This window comes from Enhydra lutris, unplaced genomic scaffold, assembly GCF_002288905.1.
Source record: "Enhydra lutris kenyoni isolate GAN:26980312 unplaced genomic scaffold, ASM228890v2 scaffoldscaffold14, whole genome shotgun sequence".
Taxonomy (NCBI): domain Eukaryota; kingdom Metazoa; phylum Chordata; class Mammalia; order Carnivora; family Mustelidae; genus Enhydra; species Enhydra lutris.
The window spans coordinates 34111036-34129913 of NW_019154098.1; the positions used below are offsets into that span (position 1 = coordinate 34111036).

The window sequence follows — 18878 nt, forward strand, 5'->3', positions numbered from 1 at the left end:
CAGTGCATTGGAAACAATAGAGATTATGCTACTTTGGAAAAGTAATTTTGGTTTCAAGGGAATTAAGACCCTTGACTAATCTCTCCAATGCCCTTCTCATAGAGAACAGGGGTAAACTAGGCATCCGTAATAGACCAGGACAGAGAACACAGCCACAGTGTCCTAGAGGCACCCTCTTCCCTGTGCTCTTGACACTTTCCAAAACCTACTGTATATTGTTATTTATTGTCCAAGCACGTGTCTGTCTTCCTTACTAGACTGAAAGCATCCCAAAGGCAGAGACCAAGGTGAACTGTCTGGGTATGGCCAGTATATTCTACGTGTTCTGTCCCAAAAGTTTATTCTAGCCATTGGCGATGCTCTTAGGTAGATAAGTAAGTTAGTTAATTAACAGAATTTAGAAGCACAAAAGCATCCAATTCCTTCTAAAAATTTGGCAGTTCATGCTTTGCCTTTATTAATATGGAACAGATCCCTTCTCCATAGAAGGAGTAAAGGCAAAACGAATACAGACATTCACACGTTGGATCCATGTATTAATATATGCATTTGTTTATTTAGGAAACACAACAATGTATGAAATCATGAGAATGCTTTGATTTAAATAAACCAACACTACAAACCCATCTTCATCTTCTCAAATCCTTCTTTGGTTTGAAGTCATGCCAATTCTACCAGCATTTGCCCGAGTACAGACTGCAGAAGTGGCCCTATGCGATGCTCATCGACCTTGCAGGTAAAATTATTCCGGGATTGAAGAATTTGGGGTGAAATTAGATTTAAAGAGATTTCTTTGTTACAGGGTTTCTCAAGTTCTTGAATTGTGCCAACATGATTTATGAATCTTCCAAGTTAGAAGGCAGATGGTTTGGATTTACTAACTCCTATAACTCTTTTTATGAACAGCTGGGAGACTGGTGTGGTCTGAGAAACACACTTTGGGAAATACTGAATCAGACATTTTTAATGGAGGCTCTTTCTGTTAGAAAGAGTTCACTGTTGAATACCTGAATTGAAAGACCTTCAATTCTATGAAACTTTCTGGACTGGTGGTTCTTGATCCTGGCTGCCCATTAAAATCATCTGGGAGGGGCAAGGTGGATCAGTGGATTAAAGCCTCTACCTTCGGCTCAGGTCAGGGTCCCAGGGTTCTGGGTCAAACCCCACATCGGGCTCTCTGCTCAGCAGGGAGCCTGCTTCCCTTCCTCTTTCTGCCTGCCTCTCTGCCTACTTGTGATTTCTGACTGTCAAATAAATAAATAAAATATTTTTAAAATAAATAAATAAATAAAATCACCTGGGAGCTTTAAATAGCAGGTGCCAAGCCCCACCCCCAGCCAGCTGGGTCAGTGCGTCCCCTCCGTCGGATGGAGAAAATACCTACTTCACAGAATCCTTGTGAGACCTAACAGAGATCATTAATGTAAGAAACGTCTGCTCTGGCGCCTGAAACAAAGTTTGGTCTTTGGAACCATATTTCCTTCTGGGGAGAGTGTAGCATTCCGACAAAGAAATGCAGATGATATTATGTAACTAGAAAAATCACTCTTTGGCCACGCCTTGATTCTGCATGGACAGATGCTAACAATTGGCGATGAGAAATGGGATGTTTGCATCACCTAACTATTTCTCCACAATACACTTAGTAATTACAAAGCAAGAAACAGTTACTTTACCGTGGAAAACCCTGGCAGTCCCCATCTGAACTAAATGATGGAAGCTAACCCTACCAGTAATGAGACATGTTCCACACCCCATGCCCCCTGGCCCAAGGGGACACCGAGATGACCACATCATGGCTTCTGTAGTATTCTAGCGAAAAGTACGTTATCTGGGAGAATTACACCAGGAAACATCAGGCAAACCTGAGTCAAAGGATATTTTACAAAATGACTAGCCGGTACTTTTCAAAAGCATCGAGGTCATAAAAGAAAAAGAAAGACTGAAGAACTGTCCCTGGTTGGAGGAGACTGAAACTAAACATGTCGTGGGAGCCTGGTCTGACTCAGGAACCAGAAAGGGGGTATTAGTGGGACAACTGGCATAAATTCAGTAAACTCTGTACATGAGACATTTTTTCAAGGTTGTTTTCTCCGGTTTCGATAATTATGCTATGGTTCTTGGGGATGACAGATGAAGGGTAAATGGAACTCTGTACTATTTTACAGCTCTTGGGTAAGTCTGACATTTTTCAAAATGAATAGTTAAAATATTAGAAAATTTTAATGATGCTTTATTTCTCTCTCACTCAGGGGCTTTGGAGATAATGGAATCAATATTTGGGGAGGTTTTTCTCCCTCTTGGGTATTTGGAGTTTAGGGAAAATTAGGCCCCTATACTGTGTCATCTACACTGAGCATCGTAGAAAGCGGCCCAGGATGGTCCTTTTAATGAACACTTCCTGTGGTTTGGATACATGTGGTCTAAATATTTGATAGAGGGTTTGATAGAAGTGCTCCAGAAAAGAAGAGGCTTGAGCAGAGGTGGTGGTGAAGAGAAATTAGGAGCTGCTAGATAAGGGTTGCAGAAAAAGTCTTTGTTGTTTGAATAAGGACAGGGGGAGGGCAGACAGTGCTGGGGGTAGGGAATTGCTGTGAATGATATTTCAAAGGGCAGAGAAAAGACAAAAGAGTTTAAAGATATTTTCCTGGCATTAAACGTGTATATTCTCTTTGGCATTTGCTTATAAGCCTGCGGTAGTGATTTTGATTTTTTCCTATTTTTTGTTCTTTTTTTTCCCCTTGAATATTACTCTATGCTGAGACTTCTCTGCTACACTATGACACAGTCCGGATCCTGTGCCTTGTTTGGAAGACAGATGACAGCGCCATTTACCTGGTAGCCCTTTGACCTTATGAAGAAAAGTGGCTTGGCTTTGGCACAAACCCCAGCAGGTGCACGAAACGCAGTTCTCTTATGTGGGGCATGGGGCATGGGGACCTTCGGGGGCAGAGCCCAGGAGAACGGACGCAGCCGTATGGCCGCGGAGCTCCTTGGAGTCTCTCACGGATTGCCTTCAACTGCCAGGCCTGTTCGTTTCTTCCTAATCATTTTCAGGACTGGAAGCCAGAAGTGAATCTGAAGAGACAAAAAAGATGGATGAATGAGCATTACAGTCATTTCATGTGCCTCTGACATAAACTTTTCATCGTGCGACGGCTGGCGTCAGGAAAAATGCAGAAAAACACTTCAGAATGAGCAGAAACTGATCCTTGCGGGTTATCTTAGTCTTTCATTACTTATGAGCTATTTCCCAACTCTGTAAGTTGTTGGGAGCCGAGAACAGCAGTGCAAATGATTCACGTCCATGGACGTGAGAATGACTTTCTCCCCGTGGAGTGCAATTAATCAATCCTCCCACCCACCTTGGAGAAGAAGCCAGTTTTGCATCTAGTAAGCTCATTCATTTTGGTACTCCTGATGGCTTACATATGTGTGCTTTGAATTGTTCTTTGAGTTGGTCGGAATTTCTTTCTGTTCTCTTGTGAATTAATTAGTTAAATGAAATCTTTGACCAGCATTCATTTTATCTGTAGGAAGTCATGAAGTTACCATATTCATAATATGCATGAGTGCCATATACATAAAATCATCATCATCACCTATATACACCAGACATATATTTTAATGCTGGAGAATGAACACATGCCTGGCAGTTTACTAGTTCCCTCTGTTATGCAAGTGTCCCTGGCGTGATAAATAACTTGAATTGAGATCTGTCCATTAATAATCACCCAGAGGGTCTTCCCACCAGTCTCTCTACCTCACGACTGAATGTGCCCACTTAAAATTAGTGTTTTTTTTTTTTTAAAGATTTTATTTATTTATTTGACAGAGATCACAAGTAGGCAGAGAAGCAGGCAGAGAGAGATAGGAGGAAGCAGGCTCCCTGCTGAGCAGAGAGCCCGATGCGGGGCTCGATCCCAGGACCCTGGGATCATGACCCGAGCCGAAGGCAGAGGCTTTAACCCACTGAGCCACCCAGGCGCCCCAAAATTAGTGTTTTGAAAAATAGCTTGTAGAATCACCTGGACCAGCGCCAAACATCAAGAAGCTAAGAGCCTTAGCCACGCACATCTGGTAACTCCCCCCCGCCCCCCGCAATGTCCCATCTGTTACTGGGAATGTGAGCCCTAACGTGAAGCGGAAGAGGGCTTTGAAAGCCCACTTGCCCTTCAAACTCAAAATCTCCTTCACGACAGGTCATGCCTCCATCTTGGCCTTGCCTTAGTGAAGTAGGGACGCTGTTGACTGCTTCCTCCTCCCGCTGCTTGCTTTGATCTTTTCTTCAGTAGCTTCCCATGCAGATATCGGATGTGGGTGGCCTGCACACTGGGGTAGAAGGAGGCCAACACCAGGATTTTGAGTTGCGTCAAGATGGAAGACAGCAAGCCCAGTACCACCAGAATCACAAGAATGATGCTGAGAGGAATCCAGGTCTTAGACAGAAGGAGCTTTGGTTCAGGGATGCAGGTGGGTTCGAATAGAGATATGTGAAAGGAAGAATCATGGATGATGTCTTGAGTTCCTTGCTCCTAGAAGGAAAGAAGAAAATCCTTAAGATTCATGCCATAGGGGTGGTGGGGGGAGCACCTGGGTGGCTCAGTGGGTTAAGCCTCTGCCTTCGGCTCAAGTCATGATCTCAGGGTCCTGGGATCGACCCCCGCATAGGGCTCTCTGCTCAGCAGGGAGCCTGCTTCCCCCTCTCTCTATGCCCACCTTTCTGCCTACTTGTGATCTCCGTCTGTCAAATAAATACATAAAATCTTTAAAAAAAAAAAAAGATTCATGCCATGGTTACCCTTAGTCCTGGTCTTTCTCAATCCTGCTTTGCTATGGACAGCGTTTATCTTACAACGTGAGGGAGCTCTGGCTGGACAGCTATGGCGGCTCCCCCCGTGGGCTAGGATCAGAGTAAAGAGAAGGGCTGAGTCTTATTTGAAACTATCACAGGCTTTTTCCAAAGTGGGTTTGTGGAAATAGAGATTTCCTTGAGAGAATGCTATCAGATGAGTTTGTGTACTCTGTCCTTTCTTTGCAGAGTCAGGACACCCCTGAGACTACTGAAGTCTCTGGGAAGAAGACAAAGAAACCCATTTAACGTCAGCCAGTGGTTCTCCTGACAAATTTGACCACGTAACCCAGTTTTAAAGAACACCTGTTTCTACCCGATAGGACATGTGAGACTGAGAAAGATGGTTTTAGCTCCCCTGGAGGAGATTTTTGGAACACAGACCAGTCATATCCTCCATCTTGACCAATACCTTGACGGCAGACCACAACGTCACAAAGATGTAGAAGCATTAAATTATGTTCTAAATCAACCTTCTAGACTTTGGTGGGGGTGGGGTGGAGAATTATTCTTAGTGTAAGCATACTAAAAATAGCATTTCCTGAAGGTGGCTTTAAATCTTATCTGGAGAGGTCTCAAACAGGACATTTTCTCATTTTTCCTGGACGTTCAGGTGGAATGTGTTCCTTTCTGCTTGAAGGCAAGAGTGCAAACCAGTTGCCCTCAGCAGACCGACACAGAGGGCAAAGATGACATTGAACCACGCAGCCAAACCACTAGCAAAAGAAGTGTGTGCTGATTCAGGACTTTGTTTCTCCTGACCTGAGAAAGTCATTTCATCTCTCGGTGGATTTGTTTTCTAATTTGGTAAAACAGGAATTAATGGACCAGATCCTGCCCATGAATAAACTACTCCCAGTGTAAATGAAGCACCTTGGGATGGAGCATTAACCTTACAGACAGGAGTGCTTAGTAAATTATTATCACCGCTGCACCCCAGAGCCCTGGGGCAGGGAGAAGGAAATGACTTCTCCAAAAGAACGCAACCATACCTAGAGAACGGAGCGCATCCCGATCTACCCCAGTCCCTGTGAAGAGTCTGGACCCTTCAAATCTGGGACCTTTCAGAAAAAATAAAAATTTTTAAAAAAAAAAAGGGAAAAAAGGTGTGGGACCTCTCTACAAATGTCAGGTAGCATCTGTAATTTCCCCAGCACTGTGCCTAAGCAATGAAAAGCATTGGTGCTGCCTCTCCTTTTCTTTTATTAAAAAGACAGTTCACCTACAATTAAATAGAGAGATTTCAGTCCCCAGAGCGAAGGCCTACACTCTTTTTAATACTATTGAAGAAACGAGCACATTGACTGAGTCAGTGATGAGAAACCCTGCAATAAGAAAGCAGCGGGTGTCCGGTCTGGGAAGGAGTTACTTAGTCTAGGAGTCTAACTGGGGATGTGCAATTGGGAGTCAGGGCTTCATAAAGATTGAGTCAATGTTTTCGTATGGGGTTGGCGGAGGGTAATGTGGAAGAGAAATGAATTCTCTCAAAATGCTGAGCAATATACTCAATGGTACCCTGATGTTTTAAAATGTGTTTACCTCTCTTAAGTAAACAATTTGCCCAGACAGTGCTGAGTATGGACCGAGGGTCTGCTCTGGTATCAGACTGTCCTGAGAAGTCGATGTGGACAAATTCTGTGCACAAGTAGGGGCTGGTTAAGTAATAGCACTGGCTATTTTCTCTTTCCAAGTCCAAGTCCCATCCAGCTAGCTCACTTTGGGTCATTTCCCTTCTTTCTTCTTTACTGAAAATATTTATGTAAAAGCCTATGAGGGTGGGAGAGGAATCCTGGCAAAACCTTGAGGGGATGGTTCTCTCCCCTGCTGGACGTCTCCTTTGCAATCCTGCGACAACGGAGAGACCAGGAGCCTCCAAGGGCATCCTGGGATAAGGGCAGCCCCATGGCGGGTTCCAGGAGCCGGCTGCGGACGGCAGTCCTCCAGGCACGGCAGGAGAGAGTCTGAGAGGAGCCCCCGCGGCAGGCAGTCTCTTAGGCACGTCTGCCCCAGCGCCCACTGCCCCGCTGTCGCTGTGTGAGATCGCGTGGCGGCCTCCCCCACCAGGATGTGAGTCCGCCAGGGTAGCAGCGGAAAGCTTAGACATCTTTGCATCCCCGCTCCCCAGTGATGCCCAAAAATGTATTTGTCAGGACATTGTCATTGGAAAGCTTCTGGGCGTTTTTTGAAAGGCAGAACTTGCTTTTCTCTCCTTCTGTCTAAAATGGTGAGAATTCACAAAGCAGGCATGGGTATTGTCTGTGGGAGAAATAAATGTGAGAGAAAGAAACAGGGAAGAGAGGAGAGGAAGAACCCAGCAAGGAAGAAAGACAAAGGAAAATGCATTGGGGGAGGGGTGGGAAGAGGACCTTTAACCTGCCAGCCCCTCCCTCCCACATCAAGCATGTCTGGAAATCTAGTTTGGATTTCACTTGAAACCCCGGTCCCCTATGCCCCCTGCCCCAGATATCTTCGAGCAACAGGGATCTTGGAATTCACTGAACTCTTTAGGGGCAGTAGAGTGCTGGGGGTCATCAAGTCTGAGAAACAGCCAGGAACCAGAAGGGGCGGAGCCAGAAGAAGCAGGGAAGGAGAGTGTGGACGCTACAGGAGGACCCCAGGCCCAGACATAAAGAGAGCCGTGGAAAACGGGGCTTCCAAGGAAGGCTTGCAGACACGTTTTCTGCCATTCCTTCTAAGAGTTCCCCTACTGTAGCGGACAAAAGCAAGCACAGGAAAATCAGACATGTGGAGACAGCTGTCGGGGTTTTCACCACGCCAGGCTAGCGCACTCCGCCCCAGCACGCGCAACACTCGCACGCCCACTCACACACCATGCACGCACACAGGCACGCGCACGCACACATCCCACCTAGCTCAGCTTCACAGCCTCTGCGTTTGAAAGAAATCAAGGCAATATCCGACGATATCCACATCCTCTGAAATGCCCACATAATCACACACTTCCCCAGGGAAAAGAGAAAATTGGGATTCTCGAAAACCATGGTCTTTTTGGCTGGGGACACAGCTGCTAAGAGGAGCGAGAGCAAAGGAGAGAAAGGCAGATTCCCTGAGACTCAGGGGGCACCGGTTTAGGGAAACACTGTCTTCACTAATCAAGATTATCATCCATCCATCCAGTGTCCTCCGGCTCCATTCTTTTGGGTGGAGTTTAGAACAGTGGTTCTCAATCTTGGCCGCACAGCCCAATTACTTGGAGAGTTTAAAAATCCCCCACCCCAGCCTCACCCCGATCCACTGAAATCTGATTTTTGGGGTGTTCATCTGCTTGCTCAGGTCCACAGTGATGACACCATGCAGCCACAGGAGATATCCACTGGTTTAGAAAGCCCCTGCTTTTGGGTGTCTGAGCCAAAAGTGTCTCAAAGTTATGGACCACCTACTTTGAAGTCACACGCAGTGCTTATTAAAGTTATTCTCTTTTTGAAAACAGATTCTCTGTAAATTAAAGCCTGAGACTCTGCATCCATCCCAGGAAATACTTAAAACATACTTAAGGTTGAGAACCACTAACCTAAAAAAAACAAGGTAGTTGTTTTCATTGTTCTAAGGGCTATTACCACCTTCTAGCACCAGCGGTAACATTTGGTTACCTAGGAGCCCTTTTTTTTTTCAGTGACCATCCTCTTAAACGCTATGTACACGCATTGGGAGGCCTCTTGTGTTGTAGAAGGGCTCAAGATTCAAAGAAGAGAAGCTCTCATTCACAAAAGGTGCTCAAAGTCTACTTGCACAGGTCCGACAGAGAAAGGAAGAAGGACCCTTGGCTCATGCCAGGTACTCTCGCTTGAGAACAAACTTTATGTTCCATATCAGAAACACTGATTCCTACATTTCAGGGTTTGCTGACTATAGAAAGCAAAAAATGCACCCCCCCCCATGATATAAGATCCTAAGGCCCCAAATCTGTAAATGTTACTTTATTTGGAAAAAAGGGACTTGGCAGAAGTGACCAAGTCAAGGATCTTGAGCTGGAGAATTTACCCTGATTAGCCTAGTGAGCTCTAATGCAATCACATGCATCCTTTAAGAGAGAAGCAGAGATTTTATACACACGGAGGAGGAGATGAAGCAAAGACAGAAATGAAGGTGGAGGGCTGAGCCACCAGCCATGGAAAGCGACAAACCACCAGAAGTTGAGAGCAGCCCCCCGTGGATTCTCCCCCAGAGTCACAAATGAGTGTGGCGTTGCTAACGCTTAATTTCAGCCAGTGATACTGATTTTGGACTTCTTACCCCCAGAACTATAAGAGAATCCATTTTTGTTGTTTCGAACCACCCATTTTGTGTTCGTTTGTTACAGCGGTCCCGGGAAACTAACACCGTGACCTGAGATGTTCAGACTGATATCATACTGGAACAGTAGGATTTTGAATCAATTTCACCAACAATTATTGGGCGTCAGTAATGCCAACATGCCAGGCACTGTGCTGTCACAGGGATCCAAAGGTGAGGAAGACACTGCCCTGCTCTGGGAAGGTCACGGTCCTTCTTAAGACACCCCAGCAAATAGCCAGGACACGCCGCCAGCCTGCACCTACCTCTCTGTGCTGTTTCAAGTGAACCTCAAGCCCGGGCAAGCTTCGGAAACGGTCGCTCACTGAGAAAATGAGCCGATACAGCAGATAATCGATGGCTGCGAACAGCACCCAGATGTAGAGGTGGATGAGTATGGGGAGGAAAAACAGCCCCAGGTTTCTCCTTTCTTTCGCAGACAACCAGAAAGACGGGATGGTGACGTATTTCTTCCTTTCCTCCTTATTCAGCGGGAGGACGCCGGGCCTCTGTAGACGCCTCTCTGTTTCATCGAAGTGAACAAATTGTTTGGTGATGAAGATGTTTTCAAACTTCCAACCGCTGGGGTCCAAAAATCGCTTCATGAAGAGGCCGGTGCCAAGAAGCACCAGGAGAAGCCCTGTCAGGGCAAGCAGCTGCTGACCCAGCAAAGACAATGCCTCCGTTGCCGTCACCATCTGGTACAAGACGCCCAGGGCTTGGCCTTTGGTGTCATTTAACTGTGCCTCTAGGGCTTGAGTGGGACTGAAGAGAGAGACCGCTAGGGTCTGGTTCCAAGAAATAAGGTCATCAAATAGTTTCAGGTGAGTGGCAAGGCCATACATCCACCGAATTGCTTCAAAATATCTTTGCAAAAGTGGAAAATGTATGGAAAAGCTCTTTGCCCTTAGGTTGCAAGTCATACCATCCAGGAGACCTTTGAAGTTGTGAAAAATATTTTCCACATGTCCAAAGATTACTATCCCCGTGCCGGCGGCCATCAAGGCACTCTTGCCTTCCCGCAGGCCACAAGAGAGGAAAAAGAGAAGAATGAAACATCGCGCATGCTTGGAGCAGCAGAGGAGAGCGCCCGTGATCACCCAGGAGGTGCTGAAGACCGTGAGTGAGGACAGAAGCCAGGAGGAGGCCACAGAGAGAAGCCCCACTGAAATGAAAGCCACAAAACAGCAGACTCCGCAGTGTTGGATAAAGGCCATCCAGCCAGGGCTTCTGGGAGACACATACATCCCCCAAAGACTTAGGAAGACAGCAGCGCCTGAGTTCCAGACATCCATGCTGCCTGCGTCCCTGGAAATAAAAAAGAACACCAGGGTCAGACATTGCTTTTGAACGTCCCCTGTCACCGTGTAAAGCGCATGGTGGTAGACTGGAGGCCAACAGTGGTCATAATTCTTTACCCATCTCCATCTCCACACCCCTTCCAATGGGACTTTATGGCTTCTCCCATCAAGAGGCGAGAGAAAGAGAATAATCCATCAAGAGGTGGGTCTATTTCTCCAACCCTTGACTTCAGCATGGCTTTGTGATATCTTTGGCAAGTAGAATGGGGCAGAAGTGGCAGAGTGCCAATCCTGAGTCTGTGATTCACCCCTGCTTCTCTCTCGGAACCCTCCTCCTAACTTCTTATCATATCCCCGTGTGTTAGTCTCCCACTGGTGTTGTAGCAAACAGCCACAAGCCTAGAGGCTGATAGAAACACCTACTGATTCTCTTGTAGTTCTGGAGATCAGGTCTAAAATGGGTCCAGAGAGCTGTGTTCCTTCTGGAGGTTCTAGGGGAGAATCCATTTCCTCACTTTTTGCACCTTCTGGAAGCTCATGGACTAATCCTCCATCTCAAAGCCAGCAATGTTGCACATTTTTTTCTCTTGGACCTCTGCTTCCATCCTTATCTCTTCTAGGACTCTGATCCTTCTGCCTCCCTTTATAAGGACCCCTGCGATCATATTGGGCTCACCCTGATAATTCAGGAGCATCTCCCCATCTCAAGCTTCTTAATTTAATCCCATATGTAGAGCCTCTATCATTGTGCGGAATAACATAGTCATGGGTTTTGGGCGTCAGGACATGGGCATCTTGGGGTGGGGGTGGGGGGTGCATTGTTCAGCCTATCACACCAGGTTGGGCTGCTGGAGGACAAAGACTACAGGGTCGGTCAGTTCCATCAACCAAGAGCCAGCCGAGTGCCAGACAGCTGAAGGAGACCCTCCTGACCAACTTCTAAGCCATTGAATTCCATGCTCTTTATTAAGCCGTGATTGTTAACTGATAAAAGCAGCAATACTGTATCACGAATCTGCATAATTCCAACAAAATCTCAGCTGATGGACAGGCTGAAATTTCCATGCATGGAGTTCCGTAAGATCACTTTTTGATAGTCATATCTTTTCTTGTGCTCTAATTTTGCAGACCAGAAAGCGTGCCGAGGGCATCCAAATTTAAACGTGGCCCTGGACTGGGGCCAGCGTGTCTCTGCTCTGTGACGCTGGCTCACCCACCCCCTTCCCACCTACCCCTACCCTCTGAGGGCAGTTCTCCCCCAAGAATCTCGCAAGGAAAATAAGAATATTTTGTCACTGAGTTAATCATCATTTCTCTTTTCCCAGATGTGGCATCATCCAAACAAAGGTGCTATGGGGCTGCTGCCACCCAGTCGGCCACGCATATTTAGTTCTGTGATGCCTTCAGAGTCTTGGGTTCATTGGGAACCCCATAAAATCAATTTGAGACGTTTCTCTCCTGATTAGCAGGAAAGCATCTAATGACTGTTATAACATATTCGTGGGATTTTAATGAAGACATGGATCAGATTTTAAACACGGTCACATACACCCCTCCTCATATCAGATTTCCATCAGGAGCTGGATTTCTGGAGTAGCCGGACATGGTTTGAGCCTGTGGATTATACCCAGGGGGGTAGACCTGTCCGGGCATTGGCTCATAGGCAGGCACTGAGCCGCTCGAGGTGGAGAAGCAAGTCTTTCTGTGTTCGGGATGAACGAGGTGAATGAAGGGCAAAAAGGAGACGCGGAAACAGGCAGGTGAGGAACAAACCTGTGGAAGTTTCTCCTGCAATAATACAGAGGGTTTGCCGTTCCTGTCTCATGAAGGGAGATGCTCCGTACAGAAAAGAGATCTGGAGAGAAAGTAACTGTTGAAGAAGGGACATTAATTACCGTGTGGGACCGGCCTTATCAGAGATTCAGAATTCAGCCTAAGAGGATGTTCTCACTCTATCCGGAGGGGAATTGGAGTAACCACTAGAACGGACACCAGCAGAAGGACACAATTCTTTTCTCCTGCACGCTTGCCTCCTTTTGGCGTCTGGGGTTGGTTTAGAGGTTGGCAGTGCTCCCGTGCACTGACCCCATTCTGCTCCACTCTGATCCCTGGAAATCTCCAAAGGCCGTCTGTGCTCCCGAGCTTTCCCCAGCACTGCCACCCTGAGTGGAGCTGTCCCGTGGCCCGGACAGGGGGACAGCAGGCATCAGCGGAGCGGGTGGGCCATGGGCAGGATACCTTGCATCAGAGTGGGTCCCAAGGGCCTCCCCTCCTGGGCGTGGCCCTTTTTGCTTTTTTTGTCACAGCTTTGGATTGGACCCCAAACCATTATTAGACTAGACGATCCACTAAAAGGGACTCACTGCCTCTTCTGCTCACTTTCCGGAAAGCATCTCCCTCCATCCTAAGGACCCTTTGCCTTTCACACAGAAACTGAGGCTTCAGGGGCTCGCTGAAATCTGTCAGCAATCCCACAGACAGTTGGTGGTACAGTGGAACTCAGTTCTGGTCTCCCTGCCTCCTGGGGCAGCCTCCTGGGGCAGAATCTGGCACCATGGCCAGATTCCCTGACTCCGGGGTATGTGACCGGAACTCAGCTCGGTGTGTCTCTGCTGGTAACATGTTACACTTTCTACCAGTGACCGCTAAGAGCTGACCTGTAGATCACAAACTCATTTCTATCTGATCATTTTCCCCCGCCCCCACCCCACACCAGGATAGTTGGCCCTAGAAAGCTGTGTCTCAGATCAGCAGATTTTTCCTTAAAATAAATCAGAAATCCCAGCTGTTTTTCCCCCACTAATATCCTTTATGAGGCACCATTTTGCTTGCTTCCTAAAAAATTAATAATATATATTTTGGATTCATATTTCCCTTCTCTTGCCTTCATTCTTGCACAGGGTGTTCTTAATACAGATATTTCTCTGAAAGTAAGAAACAGATTTATGGACACATTAAAACTGCAACATTGGACAATAAAAACTAATATCAATTAAATAAGATATATGACTGCAATTTTGTCCTGTAAGAGGCACATGTTTTCTTAATGAGCAACAGATCTAATATTATCCTCCTTGTTATTACACTGAAAACAGCACGTCACCAAAAGACACCAAAACTTTCTGCAAGGAGAGCACTGAATGCATTCTCTATTTCATTTATTTATTTTCTTTTTTCCCAAAGGTAGAATTCAGTGAGTCATCAGTTGCAAATAACACCCAGTGCTCATTACATCATATGCCCTACTTAATGCCCATCACCCAATTATCCCTTCCTCCCACCCACCTTCCCACCAGCAGCCCTCAGTTTGTTTCCTATAGTTAAGAGTCTCGTATGGTTTTTCTCCCTCTCTGATCTCCTCTTAGTTTATGTTTCCTTCCCTTCCCCTCCGTTCATCTGTTTTGTTTCTTAATTTCCACATACGAGTGAAATCACATGATAATTGTCTTTCTTTGACTTATTTTGCTCAGCGTAATACCCTCTGGTCCATCTGCAAATTTGCAAATGCCAAAATTTCGTTCTTTTTGATGGCTGCATAATATTCCATTATAATATGTGCCACCTCTTCTTTATCCATTCGTCTACCGATGGACATCTGGGCCCTTTCCATAGTTTGGCTGTTGTGGACACTGCTGCTATAAACATTGGGGTGCACGTGCCCCTTCAGATCACTACATTTGTATCATTGTGGTAAATACCAGTAGTGCAACTGCTGGGACATAGGGTAGCTCTATTTTTAACCTTTTGAGGAACCTCCATACCATTTTCCAGAGTGTACATTCTGGTTGTACATTCTCTGTTTTACAGTTCAAGCCACAGACCTGGGTTTGGACCACATGCCCGGAAGCTTGTGTTTAGTCTGCCCTTACTGTCACTGTTGAACGTGGTCTTGATTTCTTCTCCAATCTGTTTCTCATTTGCCCTACTTGAATGTAAGATCTGCCTGAGCACCTTCCTGGTGAGGTTTGACAAGGGAAGCTTTAGCAAGCCCATTAGGAAGACCCGGCCAGAATGTGCTGCCCATTTCTTATTTTTTTGTTTTTGTTTTTGTTTTTTGCCACCACAAAAAATTGAGAATGTCCCTTCTCTGGAAGTCTTCAGGAAAGGACTGAATGCTCCAGGATGATGGGAAGCATAGTGACGAGAGCTGGATTCGCCGCCTTCCCAGCACTGATGTTCCCGGGTCTCCTTCTGAAGGCTGCTGAGTTCCTTCCTCTTCTCCCGCAGGGGTGCGGGTGTCCTGCTGAACTTCCATCACAAGACCTCAATTCTTTCCTTTGAGGCAATTCAATGAATCAGGATTTGGACAAGCTGGTAGCTTCTTTCATTCCCAAGACTTTGCCAAACAGATACCCAGATTCCTGAATTTTATTTTTAGAGCTAAAACAAATCTTACAGATCAGTGCTTCTTAAACTTGAGTCTGTGATCACTGGGGAACCTTGTTAAAATGCAGATTTTGCTTCTAAGGGTCTAGAATGGCACCTGAGACTCTGCCTTTCTGACAAGTTCCCAGGTGGTCGATGGCACTCAGAGGACAACCAGACACTGGGTAGCAAGCTCGTGGGTTCAGCCCTGTCTGATAGCACTTCCTGTGATGATGGAAATGTTCTATATCCATGCTGTCACGCTAGCCATATGTGGTGATCGAGCACTGGAAATAGAGCCAATGTGACGGAAGTGTTGAATTTTTAATGTTATTTAATTTTAATTAATTTCAATTTAAATAGTCACATGTGGCTGGTGTCGTTGAGTTGAGCAATGCAGCTCGAGAGGACTGACACCAGCCAGTGGTTTCCACAGATGAGGAAACAAATATCCAAATAGGGGACTCACGGAGGCTGTCCTGGCTTTAGAGACGGAGCTGGGGGTGAGACCCCAGTTCCTGCCGCTTTACCTGTCACGTCAGCATCTCATCTCTGACTTTTCATGAACCCTGTTTTAAAATCCTTACCAGTGTTCCTGGATAATAGAGTTAAAATTTCCCACAGACCACATTTACCTTCAGGCAAACACGTAATTAGAAAAGTGGACAAACCAGAGTCTATGCCTCTGAGACTAGCCAACTAATAGCAGTGCTAGGTAATAGCTAGCCATTTGTTAACCGAGCTCCTGGCCGCTATTAGCATCTGATGTACATTATTTCTAATCTTTGCAGCTCTAGATATTACAGCTATTCTTATATCTCTATATTTTAGATGAGGGAACTGAAGCTCAGAGAGGTCAAGTAATGTGCCCAAGGTCACACAGATAAGAAGTGGAAAAGCCAGGATTCTAACCCTCATTCCAGTGGCCCTCAGGGTTCAGGATGGGCAGCTTTCTAGACCTTCTTAAAATGATCTTCAAAGAGCAGCTTCTAAATTTGCTTGGAATATGTGCTCAGAGTTGCAATCATGCACGCAAGCTGGAACGTGGCTTTAACAATGCGGGCATACGCTCTCCTTGCACTGCCCTCCGCATGCAGGGTCTCGCACCTCCACTGCCAGCGGGTGCCTACGGAACCCTCCAGAAGTGACTGTGGAGTTCCTCTCCCTGGGCTGACCCCTGTGCTCTGCTGTGGCCTGTTCCATGCTCTCCTTAGAGACTGTTCCAGCCAGCCTGAGGCTTGGACTTACTCTTCCCTTAAACCAGCCCATTTGGCAAAGACCTCCCTGGTCTGAGGTCTGGGACCCAGGGCCCCGCATTATCAACTCAAAAAGCCTTCTCTCCCAGGGTCAGTGCTGGTGCCCACACTCTGTTGTGCCAGAAAATCAGGGTGGGGTGGGCAGTACTTGGAATCTTAAACAGTACAAGGGTCAGACAAGCACCAGAAAGGATGAAGGAAATCAGGAGGTACAGCTACTTCTCAGGGTTCAGGGTGTGGAGCAGCGGATGGTCGGTCTCGGGGCTGGAGAGCCCAGATCTCAGTTTGAGTTCTAGGGACAGCGGCTTCTGTCCCAGCTGATGCTCTTCAAGGCTGTATGGAGACCCAGTGTGGCCAAATTTTCTGATTTTTTTTTTCCCAAAAGAAGCCAGAAATCTACATTTTTGGGAGGTGGCATCTCCTGACTTAAAAAACAAACGGCTCAAATGGTTTTTAAATACTCTGACTGGCTGGGTTTTGGCCACTGACGGTCGGTTTGCAAACCTTGGTCTTTGGGGAGTCCTCGTTCTTCCTTCTCTCTGCTCTGCCCCCTCCTTCCCTTCTTCTTCCTCTTTTCCACTCATCAGAATTGTCTTTCCTTCCTTTTCTCCCCTGGGACATTTTAAAATCATCCTGTAGGCCAGTTTCCAGTCTCATGCATAAATGTTGTTCTCTGTGCCTTGGGAATATTTATTTTTGCCCAAAGCTCTTTAACTCTGTTCTCTTCTCTGTGCTCCTGGCTGGAGCCCCTCCCTCCCTCTCTCCATTGCTTCTTCTGGGAACCAAAGAAAGGCAAACCCTATCCCTTTTCCCTGTAGTTCTTCTTTGTTTTGCCTCCATTATCGATAACATTTATTTTCGGACTCAAAATCCTTGCCTCCCCAGGACAGCGTACCTGCTTCTTGCTTTTTTTTTTTTTTAAGATTTTATTTATTTATTTATTTGACACAGAGAGAGAGAGAGATCACAAGTAGGCAGAGAGGCAGGCAGAGAGAGAGGAGGAAGCAGGCTCCCCACTGAGCAGAGAGCCCGATGCAGGGCTCGATCCCAGGACCCCGGGGTCATGACCTGAGCCGAAAGCAGAGGCCTAACCCACTGAGCCACCCAGGTGCCCCCCTGCTTCTTGCTTTTACCCACAGTAATATTCCAAGACTAATTACCACTTTCCTTCCTTTACCCCTAAACTATCATTTGCACCACAGCCCGGGAAGGGGGACGGGGCACGACAGCTGGAGTGCGTGGCAGAGAATCACTGAGGAAGCCCCATCTCTCCTCCATGGGTTAAAGTAATGTGGGGGTGGCTGGGTGGGAAGAAGCAAGGCGGGAAACGGGGCTGGTGATAAGGAGCCTCTGGTCCCTGGCGAGAGCCATACAGCCTGCTTTCACGCAGAGCTGAGCTGTTGCCATGGGAAACAGCGGCCAGGGGTCTTCTCCATCAACCCTGCAGCGCACTAGCAGACACCTGCTGTGAGAGGCATACACAGTGGCCTCCGCTGCTTTCCCCGGGAGGGGGTTACATGTCAGAGGCAGCAGCGAAATCCCCCAGTCCCCACCCCAGAGCCCTACTGGTCCACTGTGTGGGGGAATCAGGGGGTCCAACGTTTCTGGGCACCAGTCCTTGGGCACAGATCCCTTCTCAAAGTGTAACACATTCTTGCTTCACATATAAGGCCCAGGAAGCAGCCAGAACACATGCAGGCATGAAGTAATAACGAGAGCCTCCAAACAAATGGCCTATCCCAAGAACTTTCTAGATTGGGGGATATTGGAGACTCACGTCCCCAGTGCCGCTCCAGGGCTGTCAGACAGAAACCTCAGTGCAAATGCTGGAGAAATCAAGGTGGACTTCCTTGTGGAGGGTCCTAGAGATCAGGATCTCGGGACTGTCTTACGACTCCCCTCTTTCCCTACTTGTGGAACACTCACCTTGTCTCACATCCCAACATTTCCATTTAGTGAGATCAGCTTCTGCCCCTGCTTTCCATGAAGAAGCCAATAGCTTATGTTCCGCAGGCCCAGATGCGGTCTGTGGACACCCCGGGGGGGTTGGGGCGGTGCAGTAAAGCCAGATCCCTCTATTCTTTCTGCGCTCCCCCAGCCAGCTCTGCTAACCGCCAGCGGGAACCTACCTACCCAGTCCCTCTCTCACCACCTGCAGGACTTGATGGGACTCTCATTTGAGAGGAAATTGGGACAAAGGTCAGAGTGGAATGAGAAAAGAGCACCCACCAGGGAGATGGGAGACCTGTGGTCTAGCCTGCTTCTACCCAGAATGAGCTGTGTGACCTTGGGTAGGTCATGTCACCTCTCAGAACTACAGCTCCCTTGGGCTAGATGAGTTCTAAAGTTCCTGCTTGCTCAACGGTCTGAAATGAAAGGCACAGGAGAGCAGCAGATCAGGGCTCTACATGCTGGCATTTTCCAGCTGCGTACTTTTAAGAGGAACAAAGGAAGAATGGAGGGTTTCTTGGCTTGCCCTTCCTTCCTTTTTCCTTCCTTCCTCCCTCCCCCCTCCCTTCCCCCACCCCATCCTTCCCTCCCTTCCTTCCTTCCTTCCTTCCTTCCTTCCTTCCTTCCTTCCTTCTTTTTTCTTTCTTCTTGCAAACTTCTAGTTTGCTTGGGAACACACTGTTCTCTCTGGAGGCCAAAACAGCTTGAGCAGTCACAGAGGCCTCCTTTTGAGGTGAAATGAATATCCTCATTTCTTTTCATCGTTCTTGCCTTGGGAAAGCCAGCAAATGCCCCCCCACACCGTGAAAAGCAACCTCCACACAAGAAAAGAATGATTAATGAAAGCTACCAGGTAAACAG

The 18878-nt window shown here is 47.1% G+C and overlaps 1 protein-coding gene across 1 annotated transcript; it reads right to left on the reverse strand.

The window, feature by feature from the left end:
• Positions 1–3003: 3003 nt before the first annotated feature.
• On the reverse strand, positions 3004–10440 carry LOC111146455 (dendrocyte expressed seven transmembrane protein). Its single transcript, XM_022502009.1, has 3 exons — positions 9412–10440; positions 4227–4535; positions 3004–3078 (listed from the first exon to the last, which is right to left on the reverse strand). The coding sequence occupies exons 1-3, from the start codon at positions 10438–10440 to the stop codon at positions 3004–3006; spliced, it is 1413 nt and encodes a 470-aa protein (XP_022357717.1).
• Between the last annotated feature and the right edge of the window lie 8438 nt (positions 10441–18878).

Bases quoted from the DNA above. Each gene is read 5' to 3' on its own strand.
- LOC111146455 (XM_022502009.1), bottom strand. From the start codon at position 10,440: ATGGATGTCTGGAACTCAGGCGCTGCTGTCTTCCTAAGTCTTTGGGGG. The intron at 4,536-9,411 runs GTAGGTGCAGGC...CTTTCCTTCTAG, and splicing joins ACTTGAAACAGCACAGAGAG to GAGCAAGGAACTCAAGACAT. The intron at 3,079-4,226 runs GCAAGGCCAAGA...TTGTCTCTTCAG, and splicing joins AGCGTCCCTACTTCACTAAG to ATTCACTTCTGGCTTCCAGT.